This window comes from Somniosus microcephalus, chromosome 3 (assembly GCF_052327205.1).
Source record: "Somniosus microcephalus isolate GS21.2 chromosome 3, FLI_Smic_1.0, whole genome shotgun sequence".
Lineage (NCBI taxonomy): Eukaryota > Metazoa > Chordata > Chondrichthyes > Squaliformes > Somniosidae > Somniosus > Somniosus microcephalus.
In genome coordinates, this window is record NC_140989.1 from 104796795 (window position 1) to 104821955 (window position 25161).

The 25161-nt window shown below is 46.3% G+C and overlaps 1 protein-coding gene across 2 annotated transcripts in view; it reads right to left on the bottom strand.

The window, feature by feature from the left end:
• Positions 1-18598: 18598 nt before the first annotated feature.
• pus10 (pseudouridine synthase 10) overlaps positions 18599-25161 on the bottom strand; it is a 103546-nt gene continuing 96983 nt past the window's right edge. For both annotated transcript variants that reach the window (XM_085981425.1, XM_085981426.1), the window contains exons 16-18: positions 24560-24702; positions 21532-21631; positions 18599-18844 (exon numbers count right to left, since the gene is read on the bottom strand). In XM_085981425.1, the coding sequence (XP_085837551.1) occupies positions 18806-18844; positions 21532-21631; positions 24560-24702 (282 nt within the window). In that variant the 3' untranslated portion in view covers positions 18599-18805. The remainder of the gene's footprint in view (positions 18845-21531; positions 21632-24559; positions 24703-25161) is intronic.

Below are 25161 nucleotides of genomic sequence, written 5' to 3' on the forward strand. Positions count from 1 at the left end.
GCGAATTGTAATCATTGTATTTCTGTTACATACAATGTGGATGATATGCACATAGATCATATTAGAACAAGTAGGACTGTTAAAGGTTTAAATTGGGTAAAACTGTTAGATGATCAGGATATGGCAGAAATATTGAACCGATTGATGGAGAACTGCACACAGAATCCAATTATAGTAAATTGAGTTTGGTAATCCATAGTACACAGTAAAGAGTGATGTGCAGAAACTGACAGGATTAAATATCCACAAAAGTCCTGAGTGGTATATATATCCTGGATCCCTCAAGGAACTAAGAGTAAATCAGTGATGCTTTGGTTGATCATTGTGGCAGATGAAATTTAACGCAGAAAAATGTGAAGTGATACATTTTAGTAGCATGAGAGAAGAGGCAATATAAACTAAACCTAGAAGATAGGAGCAGGAGTAGGCCATTCGGCCCCTCGAGCCTGTTCTGCCATTCAATGCGATCATGGCTGATCATCCAAATTCAGTACCCTGTCCCTGCTTTCTTCCCCATAAACCTTGATCCCTTTAGCCTTAAGAAATATATCTAACTCCTTCTTGAATATATTTAATGAATTGGCCTCAACTGCCTTCCGTGGTAGAGAATTCCACAGGTTCACCACTCTGGGTGAAGAAATTCCTCCTCATCTCTGTCCTAAATGGCTTACCCCTTATCCTTAGACTGTGACCCCTGGTTCTGGACTCCCCTGCATCGGGAACATCCTTCCTGCGTCTAGTCCTGTTAGAATTTTATCAGTTTCAATGAGAACCCCTCTCATTCTTCTAAACTCTAGTGAATATAAGGCTAATTGACCCAATCGCTCCTCATACGTCATTCCTGCCATCCCAGGTATCAGTCTGGTGAATCTTCGCTGCAATCCCTCCATGGTAAGAACATCCTTCCTCAGATAAGGCGACCAAAACTGCACACAATACTCAAGGTGTGGTCTCACCAAGGCCCTGTACAACTGCAGCAAGACATCCTTGTTCCTGTACTCGAATCCTCTCGCTATGAAGGCCAACATACCATTTGCCTTCTTAACCGCCTGCTGCGACTGGTGCACAAGGACACCCAGGTCTCGTTGCACTTCCCCTTTTTTCCAATCTATTGTCGTTCAGATAATAATCTGTCTTCCTGTTTTTGCCACCGAAGTGGATAACCTCGCACTTATCCACATTATACTGCATCTGCCCAATCACCCAACCTGTTCAAATCATACTGGAGTTTCTCTGCATCCTCCTCACAGCACACACGCCCACCCAGCTTTGAGTCGTTTGCAAACTTGGAGATATTACATCTTGTTCTCTCATCTAGATCATTAATATATAGTGATCCAGAATTCAACACAAGTTTACAGTCCCACTCTGACCACAAGGAATAGCTGGGGTGGAAAATAGAAATGGTCATCATGATGCACTAGGGTACTGCGGTACCCCACTAGTCACTGCCTGCCACTGAGAAAAAGACCTGTTTATTCCAACTCTTTGCTTCCTGTCTGCCAACCAGTTCTCTATCCAAGTCAGTACCTTACCCCCAATCCCATGTGCTTTAACTTTGCACACTAATCTCTTATGCGGGACCTTATCGAAAGCCTTCTGAAAGTCCAAATACACCACATCCACTGGTTCTCCCTTATCTATTCGACCAGTTACACCCTCAAAAAATTCCAGTAGATTAGTCAAGCACGATTTACCTTTTGTTAATCCATGTTAACTTTGTCCGATCCTGTCACTGTTTTCCAAGTGCTCTGCTATTACATCTTTTATAATAATGGACTCTAGCATTTTCCCCACTACCGATGTCAGGCTTACAGGTCTATAATTCCCTGTTTTCTCTCTACCACCTTTTTTAAATAGTGGGGTTACTTTAGCTATCCTCCAATCCATTGGAACTGTTCCACAGTCGATAGAATTTTGGAAGATGACCAGCAATGCATTTACTATTTCTAGGGCCACTTCCTTAAGTACCCTAGGATGTAGATTATCAGGCCCTGGGGATTTATCGGCCTTCAATCCCATCAATTTCCCTAACACCATTTCCCTACAAACACCGATTTCATTCAATTCCTCTCATTTAGATCCTATGTTCCCTGACATCTCTGGGAGGTTATTTGTGTCCTCCTTTATGAAGGCAGAACCAAAGTATGTACTTAATTCATGTGCCATTTCTTTGTTCCCCATTATAAATTCCCCTGATTCTGACGGCAAGGGACCTACGCTTGACTTCACCAATCTTTTTCTTTTCACAAATCTATAGAAGCTTTTACAGTCAGTTTTTATGTTCCCTGCAAGCTTACTCTCAATCTATTTCCCCCCTCTTAATTAATCCCTTTGGTCCTCCTTTGCTGAATCCTAAACTGCTCCCAATCCTCAGGTTTGCTGCTATTTCTGGCCAAATTATATGTCCTCTGCTTGGATCTTATGCTATCCCTAATTTCCCTCGTTAGCCATGGTTGAGTCACCTTTTTTTGTTTTATTTTTATGTCAAACAGGGATGAACAAATTCTGTAGTTCATCCATACGATCTTTAAATGTTTGCCATTGCCTATCCACCGTCAACCCTTTTAAGTAACGCTCCCCAATCCATCCTAGCCAACTCGTGCCTCGTACCATCATAGTTTCCTTTATTTAAATTCAGGACCCTAGTCTCCGAGTCAACTACTTCACTCTCCATCTTAATGAAGAATTCTATCATATTATGATTGCTCCGACCCAAGGGGCCTCGTACAACAAGATTGCTAATTAATCCTATCCTTTCTCATTACATAATACCCAGTCTAAGATGGCCTGATCTCTAGTTGGTTCCTTGACATATTGGTCCAGGAAACCATCCTGTATACACTCTAGGAATTCCTCCTCCACAGTATTGTTACTAATTTGGTTAGCCCAATCTATATGTAGATTAAAGTCACCCATGATAACTGCTGTGCCCTTATTGCACGCGTCTCTAATTTCCCGTTTAATGCCATCCCCAACCTCAGCATTACTGTTTGGGGATCTGTATACAACTCTCACTAATGTTTTCTGCCCTTGGTATTACTCAGCTCTCCCCATACAGATTCCACATCATCAGAGCTAATATCCTTACTATTGTGTTAATCTCTTTAACCAGCAATGCTACCCCACCTCCTTTTCCTTTTTGCCTGTCCTTCCTGAATGTCGAATTCCCAGCCTTGGTCACCCTGGAGCCATGTCTCCGTAATCCCAATTATATCATATCCGTTTACATCTATTTGCGCAGCTAATTCATCCACCTTATGAATGCTCCTCGCATTAAGACACACAGCCTTCAGGCTTGTTTTTTTTTAACACTTAGTCCTTTTAGAATTATTTACTGCAGCCCTGTTTGATTTACACCCTTGATTTCTCTGCCTTCCACTTTTGCTTTTCTCCTTCCTGTCTTTTGTTTCTATCCTTGCTTCTCTTTCCTCTGTCTCCCTGCCATTTTAGTTTAAACCCTCCCCAACAGCACTAGCAAAAACTCCCCCTAGGACATCGGTCCCAGTCCCATCCAGGTGCAAACCGTCAAGTTTGAACTGGTCCCACCTCCCCCCAGAACCGGTTCCAATGTCCCAGGAATTTGAATCCCTCCCCCTTGCACCATTCCTCTAGCCACGTATTCATCTGAAATATCCTTCTATTTCTACTCTGACTAGCACGTGGCACTGGTAGCATTCCTGAGATTACTACCTTTGAGGTCCTATTTTTTAAATTTACCTCCTAACTCCCTATATTCAGCTTTTCGGACCTCACCCCGTTTTTTTACCTATATGCACCACGACAACTGGCTGTTCACCCTCCCCCTCCAGAATGCCCTGCAGCTGCCCCGAGACATCCTTGACCCTCGCACCAGGGAGGCAACATACCATCCTGGAGTCTCGGTTGCAGCCGCAGAAAGGCTTATCTATTCCCCTTACAATAGAATCCCCTATCACTATAGCACACTCCCGCTTTTTCCTTCCGTACTGTGCAGCAGGACCACCCATGGTGCCAGGAAATTGGTTGCTGCGGCCTTCCCCCGATAAGCCATCTCCTGCAACAATATCCAAAGTGGTATATCTGTTTGAGAGGGGGATGGTCACAAGGGACCCCTGCACTACCTGCCTGCGCCTACTACTACTCTGCCTGGCGGTCACCCATTCCCTTGCCTGTGCAGCCTTTACCTGCGGTGTGACCAACTCATTAAGCGTGCTATCCACGATGTTCTCAGCATCACGAATGCTCCAGTATGTATCCATTCGCAGCTCCAGCGCTGCAATGCGGTCTGCCAGTAGCTGCAGCTGGATAATTTCCCGCACACGTCGTCAGGGACACAGGAAGTGTCCCTGATTTCCCACATAGTGCAAGATGAGCATTCCACGGGGCCGAGCTGTGCTGTCATGACTTACCCTTTAATTGATTCAAATCAATATCACCAATTACATTACAATTAAATGATATACTCAAGGGCCCTTGTTTACTAGCACTCCTCGCTACACAAGAGACCTTAGAAACTATAACCACAAAAATTAAGACCTTCTAAACTTTATAAACTATTAACCTTAACTGTCAAACTATAGAGTAGTATAGGGTACTAAAGGGTACAATCCTAAAGGGGGTGCATGAACAGAGACCTCAAGTGGTATATGTGCACAAATCGTTGAAGGTGGCAGAGCAAGTTCAGAAAGCAGTTAAAAAAGCTTACGGGATCCTGGGCTTCATGAATAGAGGTATAGAGTACAAAAGCGTGGAAATTATATAAAACACTGGCTTGGCCTCAACTGGAGTAGTGTGTCCAATTCCACGCACGGCACTTTAGGAAGGATGTGAAGGCCTTCGAGAGGGTGCAGAAAAGATTTACGAGAATGATTCCAGGGATTAAGGACTTCAGTTACGTGGATAGACTGGAGAAGCTGGGGTTGTTCTCCTTAGAGCAGATAAGATTGAGAGGAGATTTGATAGAGGTGTTCAAAATCATGGGGGGTCTGGACAGAAGAGAGAGAAACTGTTCCCATTGGCAGAGGGGTCGAGAACCAGAGGACACAGATTTAAGGTGATTGGCAAAAGAACCAAAGGCGACATAAGAAAAAACTTTTACGCAGCGAGTGGTTATGATCTGGAATGCACTGTTGGGTGGTGGAGGCAGACTCAATCATGGTTTTCAAAAGGGAGTTGGATAAGTACCTGAAAGAAAAAAATTTGCAGGGCTATGGGGAAAGGGCGGGGGAGTGAGACTAGCTGAGGTGCTCTTGCAGAGAGCCGGCACAGGCTCGATGGTCCGAATGGCCTCCTTCCATGCTGTAACCATTCTATGATTGCCTACAAAAATTGAGAACTGGCTTAGCAACAGAAGACAGTGACAAATCAAAAATGCACTGCCTGAGAAAAACCAGTGAAGTTCCACATTGATCTGGCTATTTACAGTATGTGAAATATATGGATTACTAAATTTGCTGATGACCAAGTTCTGTAGACAGATAATGAGCAGAAAGGAGACTGACTATCTTCAAAGAGACTTTGACCAATTATATAAATGGGTTGCGATATGGCGGATGGATTTGAATGTGGATAAACATTGAGTGAGAACGGTAGCAGTAAACATTTACAATATGGTAGGATCTCCATTGGCCAAGGTCGAAAAGAATTTGCATCAAACATACTCAAAGCAGATGGTGAGTTTTAGACAGTTATTAATAAGGAAAATTGGTTACTGGGATGCACCTGGATGGCATCCAACTACAAGTTGGAATAAGTTATATTCACTTCGTACAGATCGATAGTGAGGCTAATTCTGGAGTATGGCATGCAGTTTTTGTTGCTACTGCAGATGCATTAGAAACGGCTTTGGAAAAATGACAGGTAATTCCAGGTCTAATCAATGAAGAAAGGCTAAAGCAACTAAGCTTATTTTCAGTGGAGAAAAGACTGAGGAGAGACAAAAATAATGCAGGTGGAGTAAACAAGCTACGTATCTTCAACAATGAGCAAAGTACAACATTTACCAACCTTCAACAGAGATCAGAAAAATCTCTCTTACTCAAACACAAGTCGATATGTGAAATAAACTCCCAAAGGAGGAAGCCGACTGAGGTCAGTTGGCACCTCTAAAAAGCTGCTGTGCCACTATCTGACCAAGTGGGATTGTGTGTTGGGGTATTTAATGCAATCTGATTTCACCCCACCCCCTGGAGGTCAAGAAGGAACTTAGTGTCTCTAAAGTAAGATCAACAGGTTGTGCAGGAGGAAGGTCCATGATACAACAATCATATAGCGGCTGTGGCTGGAGTGAACTGGATGGGTCTTTTCTTGCTCTAGATAAGAGTTTGAATTTTCTTTTGCTAAAAGATACCAAACTGTGTTATAACAAACTGTATAATGTATGCACACTGAATTAACTCTCAGAAATGTCTTTTGCCTGGTCAACAATGTTCTTGTGTACAATAGAAAATCTAAACTTAAATACATATTGTTATTCTTTTTGACTATATGCATAAACTATAACTAGTTTAATAATTTTCAATTTCTTCCATAAACGTTGCACTTTTTCTTGTTAACATTGTTCCCTATTTTGGGATGTCCAGTTTTGTCTCCATGTTGCTTTGTTACACTTGTGAAACTGAAAAAAGGGAGTGTGATCCTAATGCACACTTCCTGTTCTGTATCCAAGTTTTATTTATACTCCAAAAACTTGACTGTTGCAATATGCTTTTTAAAACTATTATTTTTGTGCCTATTTAAGATATTTAGATTCACCGTGGATATGAAACAAGGAAAATTGAGGTTTGAAGAGTGTAAATGTACTGTGGTTATTAACTACTTTCAGTAAAGTTTAGAGTACGGATACATAATTACCTCACTTTTTGTGTACTTTCTGCAAAGCTGGCTCTTGATAACCAAACTCTTATGACAAGGTAATATGATGGAGGGGGGGGGGGGGGGGCATATTGTATTTTGACGTACAAAATTCCGTGGCAAATGACAATTATATTAATAGCTACAGGGTGAGTTTAACGAGCTCTCGCTCACCAATCTTGAACAAGTTGGAAGAGTACCAGTAGGCAAATATGTAACTTCTTGCCGGTTATAAACTTGTCACGGTATGCATACATTAATTGTCAACTATTGTTTTTTCTTATGGGCCCTTAAAACCTCAGGAAGTTTTTGGTTGCCCTGCCTACCCAATTGTATAGTACAGAAGTTGTCATTGCATTTCCCTTAAATTGTATGCTTCAAAATGATAGTCCCGACCAAACTGCCCTTCAGTAGAACATCGACACTGTAACTCTGCCACTCTATTGTGTTCTATATAGGACAGCTCCATGTATTGAGACAATCTGTAACCTCATGGCCAGGCATATCCCTCACTCCACCATTACCATCAAGCCTGGGGACCAATCCTGGTTCAATGAGGAGTGTAGAAGAGCTTGCCAGGAGCAGCACCAGGCTTACCTAAAAACCATCTTCAGCCAGAAATGCAGAGTGGATGATCCATCTCCGCCTCCTCCTGAGGTCCCCATCATCACAGAAGCCAGTCTTCAGACAATTTGATTCACTCCATGTGATAGCAAGAAACAGCTGAGCGCACTGGATACAGCAATGGCTATGGGCTCCGACAACATCCCGGCTGTAGTGCTGAAGACTTATGCTCCAGAACTAGCCGCGACTCTATCCAAGCTGTTGCAGTACAGCTACAACACTGGCATCTACCCGACAAAGTGGAAAATTGCCCAGGTATGTCCTGTCCACAAAAAGCAGGATAAATCCAATCCGGCCAATTACCACCTCATCAGTCTACTCTCAGTCATCAGCAAAGTGATGGAAAGTATCGTCGACAGTGCTATCAAGCCAATAACCTGCTCTCCGATGCTCAGTTTGGATTCCACCAGGACCACTCCGCTCCAGACCTCATTACAGCCTTGGTCCAAACATGGACAAAAGAGCTGAATTCCAGAGGTGAGGAGAGAGTGACTGCCCTTGACATCAAGGCAGCATTTGACCGAGTGTGGCATCAAGGAGCCCTAGTACAACTGAAGTCAATGGGAATCTGGGGGAAAACTCTGGAGTCATACCTAGCGCAAAGGAAGGTGGTTGTTGGAGGCCAATCATTTCAGTCCTAGGATATTGCTGCAGGAGTTCCTCAGGGCAGTGTCCTAGGCCCATCCATCTTCAGCTGCTTAATTTAATGACCTTCGCTCCAAAATAAGGTCAGAAGTGGGATGTTCACAGAGTGTTCAGTACCATTCGCAACTCCTCAGATAATGAAGCAGTCCGTACCCGCATGCAACAAGACCTGGAGAACATTCAGGCTTGGGCTGATAAGTGGCAGGTAACATGACACAAGTGCCAGGCAATGACCATCTCCAACAAGAGAAAGCCTAACCACCTCCCTTTGGCATCTCTGCAACCTCCCTGCCTGTTGCTCTGGTCTCTTGTGCATCCCCCGCCATCAGCATCCTGGGGGGGGGTCACCATTGACCAGAAACTTAACTGGACCAGCCACATAAATACTGTGGCTATAAGAGCAGGCCAGAGGTTGGGTATTCTGCAGCGAGTGTCTCACCTCCTGACTCCCCAAAGCCTTTCCACCATCTACAAGGCACAAGTAAGGAGTGTGATGGAATACTCTCCACTTGCCTGGATGAGTGCAGTTCCAACAACACTCAAGCAGCTCAACACCATCCAGGACAAAGCAGCCCACTTGATTGGCACGCCATCCACCACCTTAAACATTCACTCCCTCCACCACCGGCGCACCGTGTCTGCAGTGTGTACCATCAACAAGATGCATTGCAGCAAATCACCAACCTAGAAGGACGAGGACAAGGACAGCAGGTATATGTGAACACCACCACCTCCAAGTTCCCCTCCAAGTCACACACCATCCTGACTTGGAAATATATCATCGTTCCTTCATAGTCGCTGGGTCAAAATCCTGGAACCCTCTACCTAACAGCACTGTGGGGAGTACCTTCACCTCATTGACTGCAGCGGTTCAAGGTGGCGGCTCACCGCCACCTTCTCAAGGGCAACTAGGGAGGGGTAATAAATGCTGGCCTTGCCAACGATGCCCACATCCCGTGAATGAATTTTTAAAAAGCCCTTGCTTGTCCATTACTTTGGCCAGGTTTCTCACAAGGTGCTGCCTCATTGCATTGGTTAGCTGCCAGTGGTTAACTGGTAGTATCCTCCTTACGGTGGCGTAGTGGCATAGTGGTTAGCACTGTTGCCTCACAGCGCCAGGGACCCGGGTTCAAATCCGGCCTCGGGTGACTGTCTGTGTGGAGTTTGCACATTCTCCCCGTGTTTGCGTGGGTTTCCTCCGGGTGCTCCGGTTTCCTCCCACAGTCCAAAGATGTGCGGGTTAGGTTGATTGGCCATGATTAAAAAAAAATTGACCCTTAGTGTTAGGGGGGATTAAATACGTGGGGTTACGGGGTTAGGGCTTGGGTGGGATGGCTGTCGGTGTAGGGACCGGGTGCTAGGGTTTGGATGATCAGCCATGATCTCGTTGAATGGCGGAGCAGGCTCGAAGGGCCGAATGGCCTACTCCTGCTCCTATCTTCTATGTTTCTATGTTTACCCTATTAGGTTAACTTCTGTCCTTGTTGACCTAGATTGGCTCACAATCTCCCAACACCTCCAATTTAAAATTCTCATCTTCATGTTTAAATCCCTTCATGGCCTCACCTCTCCTGATCTCTGCAACCTCCCTGCCTGTTGTTCTGGTCTCTTGTGCATCCCCCACCTTCCCTTCGCCACACCATTGGCGGCTGTGCCTGCAGCCGTCTAAGCCCTACACCCAGTGAGGCGCGTCATTTACCAGCTGTTGAAAATCCACATATATATCTAATAATGTAATGAGGCAGAGGGCATAGCTGAGGTACTAAATGAGTACTTTGGCAGCATCCTTCTCTTTAGTGAAGACAGATGCAATGTCACAGTAAAAGGAGGCGCTAGTAGAGAAATTGGATAGTGTAGCGGTACTACCGAGTGTCCCTTACTTACCGGACATAATTCGGTGTAGCCGGTGCGGGGCTTTCCTCCTTTGGGAGCGCGGGTAAATGCGAGCCGGCCCAGCTCGGCCTCCCGCGACAATCGCCGGCCCGGCCTCCCGCTCCCGCGTCGGCCGCCAGCCCAGCTCGGCCTCCCGCAACTTCGGCCGCAACGGCCAGCTGCAGTGCCGGGTGCACGCGATGACGTCACGTCGCAAGTCACGTGACCGTCCCAAGCGCGGACAAACGCAATGCCGTCATCACGCAAGTCACGTGACTACCCAAGCGCGGGAAGAACGCAATAATGTCATCACGCAATCCACGGGACTGCCTGAGTCCTCGTGGCATCTCCGTCTGGTGAAGACCTATTTTATGGCTCTCCTGTACCTAGCTCTGCAGCCTGTTAGAATTCCTCTGTTCCTGCATTAAAAACCTTTTTGATTGTTCTCCTGGAGTCGAACTCGATTATTAAGTAGGAATTCGTCCAATACCTACAATTGGTGACCCCGTCTCCGTGAACGTTTTTCACGGAGGAAGCGCACAGCCTGAATCCCGTCTCTGTGCACGTTTTCACAGAAGAACGGCACGACGAACAACAACCGCCGAACAACAATCGATGAACAACAATTCCTACAATTGGTGACTAACGACGTGAGGACAGGAGCTCATCAATGCCTACATTGGTGACCCCATTTTTCGTGAACGTTTTTCACGAAAGCAGCGCAGCCAGACCCCGATTTTTCGTGAACGTTTTTCACGAAAGAAGCACGCCTGGAAGCTACAGCCGTTTCGCTCAGCTACCGCAACACTGGGAGCAACAACCGCCCTTGTGCTTTATCCTGGTAGAAGCCCCGTTCGCATTGTGCAACATCGATACGGCACAGACCACGTATCTGGATACGGTCTCCGTTTTTGACAGCTCTAGCGACTTTCGGAGCGTCAGCCTCTTCAACAACCCCATGGCAGAACAGCAAGTATAACACCCTCACAGCGCGGGTACAGCACATTTACGGGCTCACAGGATCGGAGCGCGCCCCGGCAGAGAGGCCACAAGGACTCGGTCCTCGCAACCCACGAGGACTCGTCCCTCGCAATCCACGAGGATTCGCCCCTCGCTACCCACGAGGACTCGCCCCTCGCTACCCACGAGGACTCGCCCCTCGCAACCCACGAGGACTCGCCCCTCGCAACCCACGAGGACTCGCCCCTCGCAACCCACGAGGACTCGCCCCTCGCAACCCACGAGGACTCGCCCCTCGCAACCCACGAGGACTCGCCCCTCGCAACCCACGAGGACTCGCCCCTCGCAACCCACGAGGACTCGCCCCTCGCAACCCACGAGGACCCAGCCCCCGCCAACGCCGCACCAGCCCGTCAGCCTGCTGGTCTGTCTTTTCTACCACGCTTTTCGGCGCAACGGCGAAGCGTTGCCGCCCTCTCTGCAGTTTTTCCCCCTACCGAAATCAACAACAACTAGAAGCGTTGCCGCCCTCTCTACAGTTTTCCCCTCAACAAAAGCAAACATCTACTGACGCTGCGACCATCAAGAACGGGTCCAACGGGCATCCCGCGGCCGCGATTGGCCACGCGAAAATTGCTGTCATCACCAATCACTGATCAACGCAGCAACGGTTCACTCTCTTCTGTGTTACCGTAGTAGCACTACGGCACGCACCGTTCCGTGCATTCCCAAATGCCGGAGAGTTCGCTCGCCTGTCGGCGAGTTCACCGACCTGCCCAGACCCACGTTTTTTTCCTCCTGGATCACCCGTTCGGCGTTCCTGCAGATTTCATCAGACTGGGGACCTTTTCCCAACAATGACAGAGCCATGGTCTGCGTCTGCCCAACCTGCCAGTCGCTATGACGCGGCCAGCTGTTTTGCCCCGGCGCCCGTTTCGAACCACGGGCTACAGAGGGCACACGCTTCCACAGTCCTTCACAGGGCTGAATACGTTTTATTCACCCTTACACGCATCGGGATCCGCTCAAGACCCCGTCTACCGGACCATATATTTCGACCTCGCCCGCCACGTCGAGACAGCACGACTGCCCGCCTGACCATCAGCCACCCATCGTCGTTACGGCACACCTGGTACGATCATCCGCCTGACCACCAGCCACCCATCGTCGTTACGCCAACCCAAGTACGACCGCTCACCAGACCGCCAACCACCTAGCAGTCTCTGTCTCGAGACTACAGGAGTCGTTCGGACAGGCTCGTCAGACCACCTCACCGTTCGACGTCTGTTAAAGCGAATTCTGGGGGGGGGCGCATGTAGCGGTACTACCGAGTGTCCCTTACTTACCGGACATAATTCCCTTTAACGATGTAGCCGGTGCGGGGCTTTCCTCCTTTGGGAGCGCGAGTAAACGCGATGACGCGGGCAAACGCGAGCCGGTCCAGCTTGGCCTCCTGCTCCCGCAACAATCGCCGGCCCGGCCTCCCGTTCCCGCGACTTCGGCCGCAACGGCCAGCTGCAGTGCCGGGTAAACACGATGACGTCACGTCGCAAGTCACGTGACCGTCCCAAGCGCGGGCAAACGCGATGACGTCATCACGCAAGTCACGTGACTGCCTACCGAGTCCTTGTGGCATCTCCATCTGGTGAAGACCTATTTTATGGCTCTCCTGTACCTAGCTCTGCAACCTGTTAGAATTCCTCTGTTCCTGCATTAAAAACCTTTTTGATTGTTCTCCTGGAGTCGAACTCGATTATTAAGTAGGAATTCGTCCAATACCTACAATAGGATAAAAATAGAGGTACTTAAAAGGTTGGCAGTCCTCAAAGTAGAAAAGTCACCTGGTCTGGGATGTATCCTAGGTTGCTGAGGGAAGAAATAGTGGAGATAGCAGAGGCACTGACCACAATCTTCCAATCCTCTTTGGATATGGGGGCGGTGTCAGAGGATAGGAGGATTGCAAATGTCACACCCTGTTCAAAAAAAGGGGAGATAAATCCAGCAACTACATGCCAGTCAACCTAACGTTGGTGGTGGGGAAACTTTGAGACACAATAATCCGAGGTGTGAGAAGTTGGAAAAGACCGATTACTGATTGGTGGACTTTAACGAATGAAGCAGCAGTCTTCATGCACAAGTAACAGCAGCTGTTTCCAGTCCTCTAGGCCTGGAAAGTTTAGAGTTGTGGCTGGAACTTCTAAGTGACCAAACTTTGATTGCCTCCAATGCCACATCTATGTCTATTGTCAAAGTGGTTTGGTTAATGGAGTACAGGATATAGGCAGTTTTTGCTATTGGGCAGGTGGACTCACATTTGTGCACAGTGAAACCTGTGAATTACGGACACTTCGGGGACTGGCATCAGATGTCCTTTTTTTGCAGGTGGCTGTAGTTTAAGGAGGTCGATAGTGCCACCATAAGCTGCCTCCCCACATGTCGTAATCAAATAGCAATCTATCTACTGATTCACCAATGCTACTGCCCCAAACCAGTTTTCATTTTAATCTGAACGACCATTAGCGGGACCCATGTGCTATTTATTTAACACGGCTCCGAAGGAAACAGCCACACATTCTACAATCCCAGCGCCTTAGTTTCCAACATTTGGCTGACAGACTTCGAGAATGGGTTTGCATGACGGACACTAAACTAGAAACGTGAAGGTTGCAAAACCGCACAGCGTGCCAGAGGGGAAGGGGACAACTTTGTAAAGTCAAGAGCAGCGAGAGTTCACCCTGGACCTCCGCTCCGCTGCTGACACGAGACTGCAGCCCAGCGCTCCCCTCCCCCAGAGGACGAGTGAAGACCGGAGGGGCAGCTGCAGCCAACTTCTGGCATCGGTTTCCGGGGGCTGGCAGCAGTTCGCACACCTAGCCGCCCTCTTCGCTGCCGCTTATAAAAACTTGTTTACTTGTACAGTGATCAAAAGGCTGTCAGGATATTGCGTTGTGTCACAAGTAGTTTCAAATATAAAAAACAGCAAAGTATTGCTGTCGTCACACAGATCGCTCATCACACTTCATTTGGAGCACTATGTTCGGTTTTGAGCTCATCGTACCTTAGGAAAGATACAATGTCCCATGTTTTAAGGTGTAAAATACACTAAGTAAATTGGCTTGGTATATTGAAGGCCGTTCATAGTTTGTAATTTGAGTGTCCCTCGGTTCAGAGTGCAGCTTGTATATTGTAAAATGTTTGGGCCTGTTGTGAATGCCCATATTTTAGTTGTTCCATCATTTGAGTGTCGGTAGGACCAAGTTTCACTGTAATTGTATGTGGTTGACAGGGTCCAACCCCCTGCTTCAAAAGGTTGTACAACATGGTTGCATGGATACGAAATTGGCCAAGTGACAGGAAAGAGAGAGTAGCAGTGAACAGTTGTTTTTCGGACTGGAGGAAGGTACACAGTGGTGTTCCCCAGGGGACGGTTCTGGGACAATACAATAGCAAAATACTGCAGATGCTGGAAATCTGAAATAACAACAGAAAATGCTGGAAACACGCAGCAGGTCAGGCCGTTTCCAGCATCTTCTGTTGTTATGTCAGTTCTAGGACCACTGCTTTTCTTGATATATATTAATGACTTGGATGTGGGTGTACAGGGCACAATTTCAATTTGCAGATGACACAAAACTTGGAAGTATAGTGAACAGTGAGGAGGATAATGATAGACATCAAGAGGACATAGACAGGCTGATGGAATGGGCGGACATGTGGCGGATGAAATTTAACGCAGAAAAATGCGAAGTGATACATTTTGGTAAAATGAGGAGAGACAATATAAACTAAAGGCTACAATCCTAAAGGGGGTGCATGAACAGAAAAACCTAGGGGTATATGTGCACAAATCGTTGAAGGTGGCAGGGAAGGTTGAGAAAGCGGTTAAAAAAGCTTACAGGATCCTGGACTTCATAAATAGAGGTATAGAGTACAAAAGTGTGGAAATTATGATGAACCTTTATAAAACACTGGTTCGGCCTCAACTGGAGTATTGTGTCCAATTCTGGGCACCGCACTTTAGGAAGGATGTGAAGACCTCAGAGAGGGTGCAGAAAAGATTTACGAGAATGATTCCAGGGATGAGGGACTTCAGTTATGTGGATAGATTGGAGAAGCTGGGGTTGTTCTCCTTAGAGCAGAGAAGATCGAGAGATTAGATAGAGGTGTTCAAAATCATGAAGGGGTCTAGACAGAGTAGATAGAGAGAAACTGTTCCCATTGGCAGAAGGGTCAAGAACCAGAGGGGACAGATTTAAGGTGATTGGCAAAAGAACTAAAGGCGACAGAAGAAAAAACTTTTTCACGCAGCGAGTGGTTATGATCTGGAATGCACTGCCTGAAAGGGTGGTGGAGGCAGACTCAATCACACTTTCAAAAGGGAGTTAGACAAGTACCTGAAAGAAAAAAATTTGCAGAGCTACTGAGAAAGAGTATGGGAGTGGGACTAGCTTAAGTGCTCTTGCTGGCATGGGCTCGATGGGCCGAATGGCCTCCTACTGTGCTGTAACCATTCTATGATTCTATAACTTTGGTCCAAGATGCAAAAGCACTTGTATTGCAAGCCTCCTCTGATCCTCCTCCTGAACCTGCAAATACAGAGGGATGGCCAGAGGGTTATCGAAATCTCTTCTATGTAGGTGGCACATGATAGTTCCCTGGGGAAACTGTAGCATAAAGCATATGAGATACACCTTTAAGAATGAGTGAATTCAGTTTCGGAAATGCAGCAAAACAGCAAAGTACTAAAACAGCTCCCTACAATCATTACAAAAATGAGTCCACTTTAAAAGAGAGGAGCCAACAAAGTGCCCATTCCTCACACGTAATGCTCATTTTAAATGGATCCTGAGCATCTCAGCACTGTTCTGACGCTGACTATATTAACACATTTTGGTGGGGGTGGGTGCTTAACGAACCCAGTGCACATGCTCAGCACCACAGGGCATTTCTCAGTGTCCAATGCACAGCAGCACTACAGGAATCTAACATTGTATTATCAGCCTCACCATCTAAACAACAGCTGCCAACACCACATGACTATTAACCAGCTAATTACAACCATAAACTCAACATTTGTATATCAGATGATACTTGGAGATAGCATAGGGATAATTCAGGTTTACACTGATTAGTTAAAACATTTATTTTTTCCAGTGATTAAATATTCAATTCTTGCAATCCAGATAAAAAATCTTTAAAAAACTTACACATTTTTCATCAGAAAATGTATGTTGTGGAGACAGATTTTTATCAAAACAGTTTAATTTAGTAACAGAGCAGAGCCAAGTTATAAATCCAGTGTGGATTTAGCTTACTGTCTGCTGACCTGAATTGAATTCTTCCACTGTAAATCATTGCACAGCAGGTCAACATAAACAAACCAGCAATATTAATTCACAGCACAGAATGTCAATTCTGAAGTCTTCATTCACACACAGCAGAGACAGGAGATACGTAGAAACTGAGATCACGGCATTATAGAACAGAAAGTAAAACAACTATTCTGTCTGCAATGCATTGCTGACCGAGTACGAGACCCTAAAGTGGAATCGTGTCTCTCCGAGACGGACATGGCGCTATTTAATCTGTGCGATGTTGCTGGTGCAAAATGGCTGTTGCATTTCCCCATATAACACTCACCAAAGTCCATGTAATTCGCTGGGTGAAGTGTTTAGAGATGTTTTAACGAGATTAGAAGATACTATTTACATGCAATTATTGTTTCATTTAAGTACAGGAAACACTATTATCCAGCACCAACGGAACCGGCGTGGTGCCGGTTTATCAAAAAGTCCGGATTACAGAGAATATAGTTAAAAGGTACGAGAGCTCCGTACACAGCAACAAATCCAGGCTTCCCTGTTGCTTAGCAACATGTGCAGGAAATCCGGCCACAGACCAAGCGTCCCTGTTAAGTGCACAAACCCCAGTTACACGGCCACAGATCCAGGAACTGCCACTAATATGAAGTAAAACTTACCTGAACCTACTCCTGAATTGTGCCAGTTAACAGGTTTCTGGTTATTTAGGTGCCGGTAAATCGAGAGTTTCCTGTAACTTGACTGACTACTAGATGTTTAAAATATTGCAAAAACCAAATTGCTGGGGAGCAGAATTAAAGATGCACCTTGAAAGCAAGTTCTTTTTGGGTTCTACATATAATTGCAGCAGACAGCTTGACAATATTTTCACAGGTCCAAGAACTTCAGAAGAGCTATTATTTTTAACCCCCAAAAACAGGTGGGTTGGGGATCGGGTGGGAGATTAAAGTGTTAAAAAACTGAATCTCGACCCCAACCTGCCTACTTCCGGTTTTAACGGAGGCGGGTAAGCAGCCAACCCGCTCCCAGGAGGCGGGTCGGCCATTTAAATATTATAATGAGGTTGGTATGCCTCAGATTTAACCACCATTAAAAATTTAACTGGCTGGTTGGGTTTTGCAGGCCTCGGGGAACCTGCCTGCTGGATCCAGCATCCCTGCCTCACCCGCCCCCGTGATCGGACCCCCCGATTCCCCCCGCCAGCTGGATCCAGCATCCCTGCCTCACCCGACCCCTGATCGGACCCACCCCCCCCAGATTCCCACCCTGCCTGCTGGATCCAACGTCCCTGCCTCACCCGCCCCCGTGATCGGACCCCCCGATTCCCCCCGCCTGCTGGATCCTGCCTCACCCGCCCCCGTGATCGGACCCCCCGATTCCCCCCGCCAGCTGGATCCAGCGTCCTTGCCTCACCCGACCCTTGATCGGACCCACCCCCCCAGATTCCCCCCCTGCCTGCTGGATCCAACATCCCTGCCTCACCCGCCCCCCCCCCCACCTGGATCCAGCGTCCCTGCCTCACCCACCCTCGTGATCGAACCCCCCGATTCCCCCTGCCTGCTGGATCCAGCATCCCTGCCTCACCCACCCCCCGATTCCCCCTGCCTGCTGCATCCTGCCTCACCCGCCCCCGTGATCGGACCCCCCCGATTCCCCCCGCGAGCTGGATCCAGCGTCCTTGCCTCACCCGACCCCTGATCAGACCCACCCCCCCAGATTCCCCCCGCCTGCTGGATCCAGCGTCCCTGCCTCACCCGCCCCCCTGCCTGCTGGATCCAGCGTCCCTGCCTCACCCGCCCCCGTGATCGGACCCCCGATTCCCCCTGCCTGCTGGATCCAGCATCCCTGCCTCACCCGCCCCCGTGATCGGACCCACCCCCCGATTGCCCCCGCCTGCTGGATCCTGCCTCACCCGCCCCCGTGATCCGACCTCCCGATTTCCCCCCACCCCATGAAGCCTCCAATCCCCCTCCCCCCCCCAATGAGGCCTCCGATCCCCCTCTCCCCACCCACCCACCCCCCTTCCCCCAGGGCCTCTGAGTGCCTTCCTGGACATCCATCCACCCTCGCCCCCCCCGCCTCCCTCCCAACCGATGCTCCTCTGGCCAGCCCAGATTCTTCTACCCCTCTCCCCCCTCACCACTGATCCGCAGGCTAGCCCCGATTCTCCTCCCACCCCCCAATCATGCTCCAGCCCCCAACCACCCCCCAATCCCTCCTCGCTGCGGCCCAATGCCGCAGGCCTACCTGCCTGGGAAAGAGGGGCTTGAGAAATGCAAATCAGGCCCTGCCGTTAAATTCGGCAGGGCCTGCGGGAAAGACTACTTTGTACAAAATAGATGCACATTTAAGAATGGGGCTAATTTATTTCAAATTCGCTGCTCATAAGCCACAGACGTCGCTATAGCTTTATTTTACAACTGATCCATTAGGTAATTAAAAACAAAACTAAACTTAAAAAAATCAAATGTCTGTTGTTTTTACTATTGAAACATGGTTGTAGCTGGAACTGGGCTCGATTACCCAGCAATTGCACAAACTTCAGCACTTCATTCATCCAACTTGGGCGGCCAGTCAACATCTACAGACTAAAGAAATGAAAGGTTATCATGTATGTGTTATTTTCACCCTGTGAATATAATATAATAAATGCACATTAACCTGTAGTGGTTGACACTAAAAGACAGTTGTTAGCTTTTACTAATGACTCCAGAGATACTTTTAACACTTGGACTGATGCAGCACCATTACATTATCCTACAGTTTTGCACCCAAATTTCCAAAACAGATCTCAATGTGCCATCAGGGCAGCTGCTGAGCAGAGAGCAGACACTACAGTAAAAAGAGATCAAAAAGCCCTCGAGTTAAGTGATACAGGGTCAGTTCCCCTCACTGCATCTGTTTGAGGCAGTTTTGCTCAGAGAAAAAACAGGAGAGTTACCACATGGCCACTTCTTGGCAATTGGCTTAAAGCAGTGATGACAGAGGATCTGAAGCAGGTTGGCTGCCTTAAGCTTGTATGTAGGAAGGACAAAAAATGATGCGAGATAGAGCGAGAATTAGAGAACAAGCACGAGTGAGTGAAGCAGACACAGACAGAGAATGCATAAGCAAGCTTGAGAATGAGCACCAGTTAGATGGAACGCACATGCACAAAGGCATGCAAACTTGGGAAGAGTTGCATTCACGAGCCTGCCTTCGCAAGAGGGGCAGGGTTATGCAGATGTGAACAGGGCGGGCTGGTGTGAGACAAAGGGGGAGTGTGCAAGATAGAGAGAAAAAGTTAACAAGTGTGAGACAGAGTGCGCAAAGGGATGAGAAACAGAGTGACATGAAAGAGGGAGAGGCTGAAGAAAGAGGGACAGGGCACACACAATATCGAGATCATTATGGACGAGAGGCTTTCTGACCCATCTTAATTCATCCATCCAGAGAGATCAGACAGTTTCCACCCCCAGCCCCCATTGCTGAATCCAATTGGTTCTTAAATGAGCTCATTGTTTTTGCTCCCACTGCTCTATCTGGGAGTCCAATCCACACACTGATCACTGTGTGTGAAGAATTTCCCGATATCAGTCCTAAGAAAGAAAGACTTGCATCTATACAGCGCCTTTCACAACTACCAGACGTCTCAAAGCGCTTTACAGCCAATGAAGTACTTTTTGGAGTGTAGTCACTGTTGTAATGTAGGAATTTACCTTTCTACTAGCTCGAACACGTGTCCCCCCTTGCCCTACTCTCAATTTTAGTATTGCAAGTTTACCTTTTCCATTCCCGTAACAATCTAATATACCTCTCAAATGCCTCCTTTTCAGTCTTAAAAAGCCCAGGTTTCTCCAGTGTTTTCTCATTGTTCAGCCATTTGGCACTGAACAGTCTTGTGGCTCTTCTCTGCATGATCTCCAAGGATTGAATGATCTCCTTTGTGGCTCAGTGACCAGAACTGGACACAGTACTCGAGGTGAGCTCTGACCAGAGCACTGCACAGGTTGATCACAACTTTCTCTGACTTTTATTCTACTATTTATGTAGCTCAATATTCTGTTGCCTTTATTGATTGCTGCTCTTCGTTGGTTGGACACATTGAGTGTTGAGTCTACTTTGACTCCTAGATCTCTTTGAGCTTCATCCTTTGCTGTTTCAACACCGTTCATCGTGTACGTGTCACTTATTTTTCTTCCTTTGTTAAACGCTTTTTGAAAGTCTAGGTACACCATGTTGTAGGGTTTACCACAGTCTACTTGGTTTGTCACTCCCTCAAAGAAGCAGAGGAAATTATTAGGCAGGATTTTCTTCTTCTGAATCCATGTTGACTGCTATTTATTAGGTTATTATTGCATAATCCTCAAGTTTACTCCTGAGAATCGATTCCATTATCTTACACAGAATGGAAGCAAGGCTAAAGGATCTGAATATGTCTGTTTTGTCTCACACAAGTCAGAGTTAGCAGGAGGGAGTGTGTGTGTGAGGGCAAAGATGTGAGAGAGAGAAAAAAAAACTGTAGACGGCATGTGTTAGAACACATGCAAGAGACATAACATGGTTATAATTTGTTTAATTGCAAACAGAAAATTGAGTGGGAGAAAGGGCTCCAGTCCTACTCTGATGCATAGTGCCACCTTGGCTCAGTTGGCAGCACTCTTTCCTGAGTCATAGGTTCAAACCTTGCTACAAACCAGAGAATATAATCTAGGCTGACAATTTAGTGTAGTACTGAAGGTGTGCTGCATTGTCAGAGGTGTCATCTTTCAGATGAGACGTTAAACCAAGGCTCTGTCTGTCTGCTATTTGAACAGCAGCAGGGAGGTCGCCTAGTGTCCTGGCCAGCATATCTTCCTCAACCATATGAAAAACAGAGTAACTGGCTATTCATCTCATTTTCTGTATGTCATCCCTTACTGTGTACAAATTAGCCACCACATTTTCCTACATAACAGTGAATATACTTTAAAAGTAAATTGGTTGTGAAGCATTTTAGGAATATCCTGAGGACATGAAAGGTGCTATATAAATGCAAGTACTTCTTTGTAATACTCAGTATTAGTAATTCACAGGAAATGAATTTGTAGCCAGGTGATGTGCATTTTGAAACTTCAACAGAAATCCAGTGCTCAAAATACTCAAATTCAGATTGATGGAAGAAAGCTGGGTTTTTGGTGAAGCACTGAATCTCGTTCAAGAGCAGGAGCCCGACTCAAAAATCCTTGCACAAATTCTTACATGCAGACGTTTGACATAAAACAATAGAAGCAAAAATAATAGAAATGACTCTCACCTCTACATCTAGTTCAAGAATGTCTGTCGTCATGTTCATTAGAGTGCCAAGATTCGGCTTTGTACGTCCAAAATCCCCATGTACAAACTCTTTAATGTAGCTATTAGATAGTTAAGAAAACTTCTACTTGTTAAGTGGAATATATTCAATACCAAATACTAAATTTTGCACTGATTATTCAATATAAAGCTTAGTTAGCTTCAACAAGTTGTAGAGGTAATGCGGTTGACGTGGTGTACATGGATTTCCAAAAGTCATTTGATAAAGTGCCACATAATAGGCTTGCCAACAAATTTGAAGCCCATGGATTAAAAGGGACAGTGGCAGCATGGATACAACATTGGTTAAGTGACAGGAAACAGAGATTAGTGGTGAACGGTTGTTTTTCGGACTGGAGGAAGGTATACGGGGTGTTCCCCAGAGGTCGGTTCTAGGACCACTGTTTTTCTTGATATATATTAATGACTTGGACTTGGGTGTACAGGGCACAATTTCAAAATCTACAGATGACACAAAACTTGGAAGTATAGTGAACAGTGAGGAAGATAAAGATAGACTTCAAGAGGACAGACAGGCTGGTGGAATGGGCAGATGAAATTTAACGCAGAAAAGTGGGAAGTGATACATTTTGTTAAGAACAAGGAGAAGCAATATAAACTAAAAGGGTACAATTCTAAAGGGGGTGCATGAACAGAGACACTTGGGGGTATATGTGCACAAATTGTTGAAGGTGGCAGGGCAGGTTGAGAAAGCGGTTAAAAAAGCATACGGGATCCTGGGCTTCATAAATAGAGGCATAGAGTGCAAAAGCAAGGAAGTTATGATGGACCTTTATAAAACACTGGTCCGGCCTCAGCTGGAGTATTGTCCAATTCTGGGCACCGCACTTTAGGAAAGATGTGAAGGCCTTAGAGAGGGTGCAGAAAAGATTTCAAGAATGATTCCAGGGATGAGGGACTTCAGTTACGTGGATAGACTGGAGAAGCTGGGGTTCAAGCAGAGAAGGTTGCGAGGAGATTGGATAGAGGTGTTCAAAATCATGAGGGGTCTAGACAGAGTAGATAGAGAGAAACTGTTCCCATTTGTGGAAGGGTCAAGAACCAGAGGACACAGATTTAAGGTGATTGGCAGAAGAACCAAAGGCAACATGAGGAAAAACATTTTTACGCAGCGAGTGGTTATGATCGGGAATGCACTGCCTGAAAGGGTGGTGGAGGCAGATTCAATCATGGCTTTCAAAAGGGAACTGGATAAGTACCTGAAGGAAAAACATTTGCAGAGCTACGGGGAAAGGGCGGGGGAGTGGGACTAGCTGAAGTACTCTTGCAGAGAGCTGGCACGGGCTCGACGGGCTGAATGGCCTCTTTCTGTGCTGTAACCATTCTATGAACAGCCAGATTCTTGTCTCTATTAAAAGGTCAAACAATTCTAGTACAACTGAGATATATGTGAAAGTAATTTATAAGTAATTATAGCTCATCTAAAGAAATTTCACTGAGAATTACACATTGGCTAGGTATCCTATTTAGCTAGAACATAAAACAGCATCTGTTCGAAGGCATCAGCTAGTCGCAAAAGGCAGTCACGAGCCAGAAATCTGCAGGGGTGGATGCTATACTGGAATGAGCCCACCAGGGTGCATTGTGGGTACTTGCCTGCACCCTAAAGGGTACAAAATGCAGCGTACTGTGACCAGTGTCCCCACCTGGAAAGTGAAAAGTTGTGTCCCTGTGGCTACTTATGTAAGAGGGAATATATTTACTTTTTCTTAAATCCTCACTTTTTTCCCCTTCAGGGGTATAGACCATGATCCCAGCCGAGACCCCAGGTGGGGATCGCTTACATTGATTGAAGGCCTGGTTCACCAGCTATACCACTACCAATGCTATAGTGGGTCTTCTGAGGACCGGGGATGCGGGAACTCCCAGTATTGGAGGTCCCTGCCTCTTCCTATGCACTGCTGGCCTTGTAAAGGTCAGAGTCACCACCAGCCTCTTTCAGGGCTCTGCTGAATCCCCAACTTAGCATACAGGCCACTCCTGCCAGAGTTACAGCTGCAGTGCACTAGACGGGCTGAGGATTTTCAGCTCAAGGAACCCATCTTAACGCTCAGTTCAAGTTTCTAGATTAAGAATTTCAAGGTCCAGATCACTTTTGCTTTGAGAATGTCAAAGGAAGCAGGCTATGGGTCAACGACAGTCTTGAAAAATGAAGCACAGTTCCCTTCAGACTGTGGGTCTTAAGAGTCCCAGCTCCATCTCCCAGACAGGAAATGGATCAAGACCTTTCATTTCTTTCTCCATTGAGTAGTTGACAGCCTCAGTGAGAGCATGGAAAAGAGGAAGGCTCGGTTTCTCCATCAGCTCCTGAAATAATTTATTCAGGGAGAAGCTGTAGACTCTTAACCACTGAGCTCTTAGATTGTAGGAAGGGCAACCAACTTAGATTCAATGAGTAATAACTGGGGTCTCAAAGACCAAACAAAGACACAAGGTCATGAGGGCTAAATAATCCTAGATAAAAAATGGAAGTCCCAATTCTTTGAGTGCGGTTATGGGAGATGAAAAGGTGTGGTATAGTCCAGTACCTGCATCCAGAGACAGCAAGAGTGGTCACCAGTACTGGTGATGGGCAAGGACTGACCAGTGACTCCACAGGCAGCCTGGCTCTAATGCCTGGGTACACGAACGTAGAGCTTTGCCAATATGCAGCAAAACACATAATGGGTAACCAGTGGAAATGACCGCATTGCCAACAAGGAAATGATGCATCAGCCCAAAAGAGATAAAGAAGATTCTCTGCATTGTCAAGATCTTCTCAAAGAGATTAATTCTCTGAGCTGGTATCCTGGGCTTAAGTGGTGTAGTGTGTCACAGATGCTGATCAGTAAGACTAATACAGCTCAGCTTTAAGTCCTGACAGGAAAACTAAACGCAATGTTAAAATCTACATACATTCTCCAAAACAATCACTGTTTTTGAAATTTTCCATCTTTTGCTCTATTATTTGTACCAATATAAAAAGATACGTCCCAGCCTGAGTCTTCAGATAAAGGCGAAAGTGATGTTGATCTACATACTCTACTTTCATGCTGTGTATTACACGAGTTCTTACAGCTAGAGGCCTGCGGTGAAGAACTCTCAATGGAGTCTTCTGGTCAAGCTTCAGATCCTAAAGAGATGTGTTAAGACAGTAAACAGGCATATTTGATCATTATCCATTCCCTTAAATTTCATGTATACAATCTGCAATAAAGAGATTTTCTTTCAAAAAATTGCTACAAGTTCCATGTCTCAGAAACTGCTTCAATGCTTATGGAATTCACCTTCCAGATGCAAAACTAGACCATCACAGGTGACCTTGGTCTAACGCTAATCAAACAAGCTTTGAAAGAAAAAATGCTTATCCTTTAGAAAGTTTGCTTGCAAAATTTACAAGCACGTTTTCTTTAAAATATATTTTATAAAACTAAAGGCCATTAAGACCAACAAACTGGTCTGTCTGTGATACATTAACCCAATTTACCTTTTCTATCACCGTACACCATATCCCTCAATCCATTTGCTCTCTAGATACAGTTCCAATCAAACCAATTCACTGTCATTCCCTGGTATCTTATCCTCTGGGTGT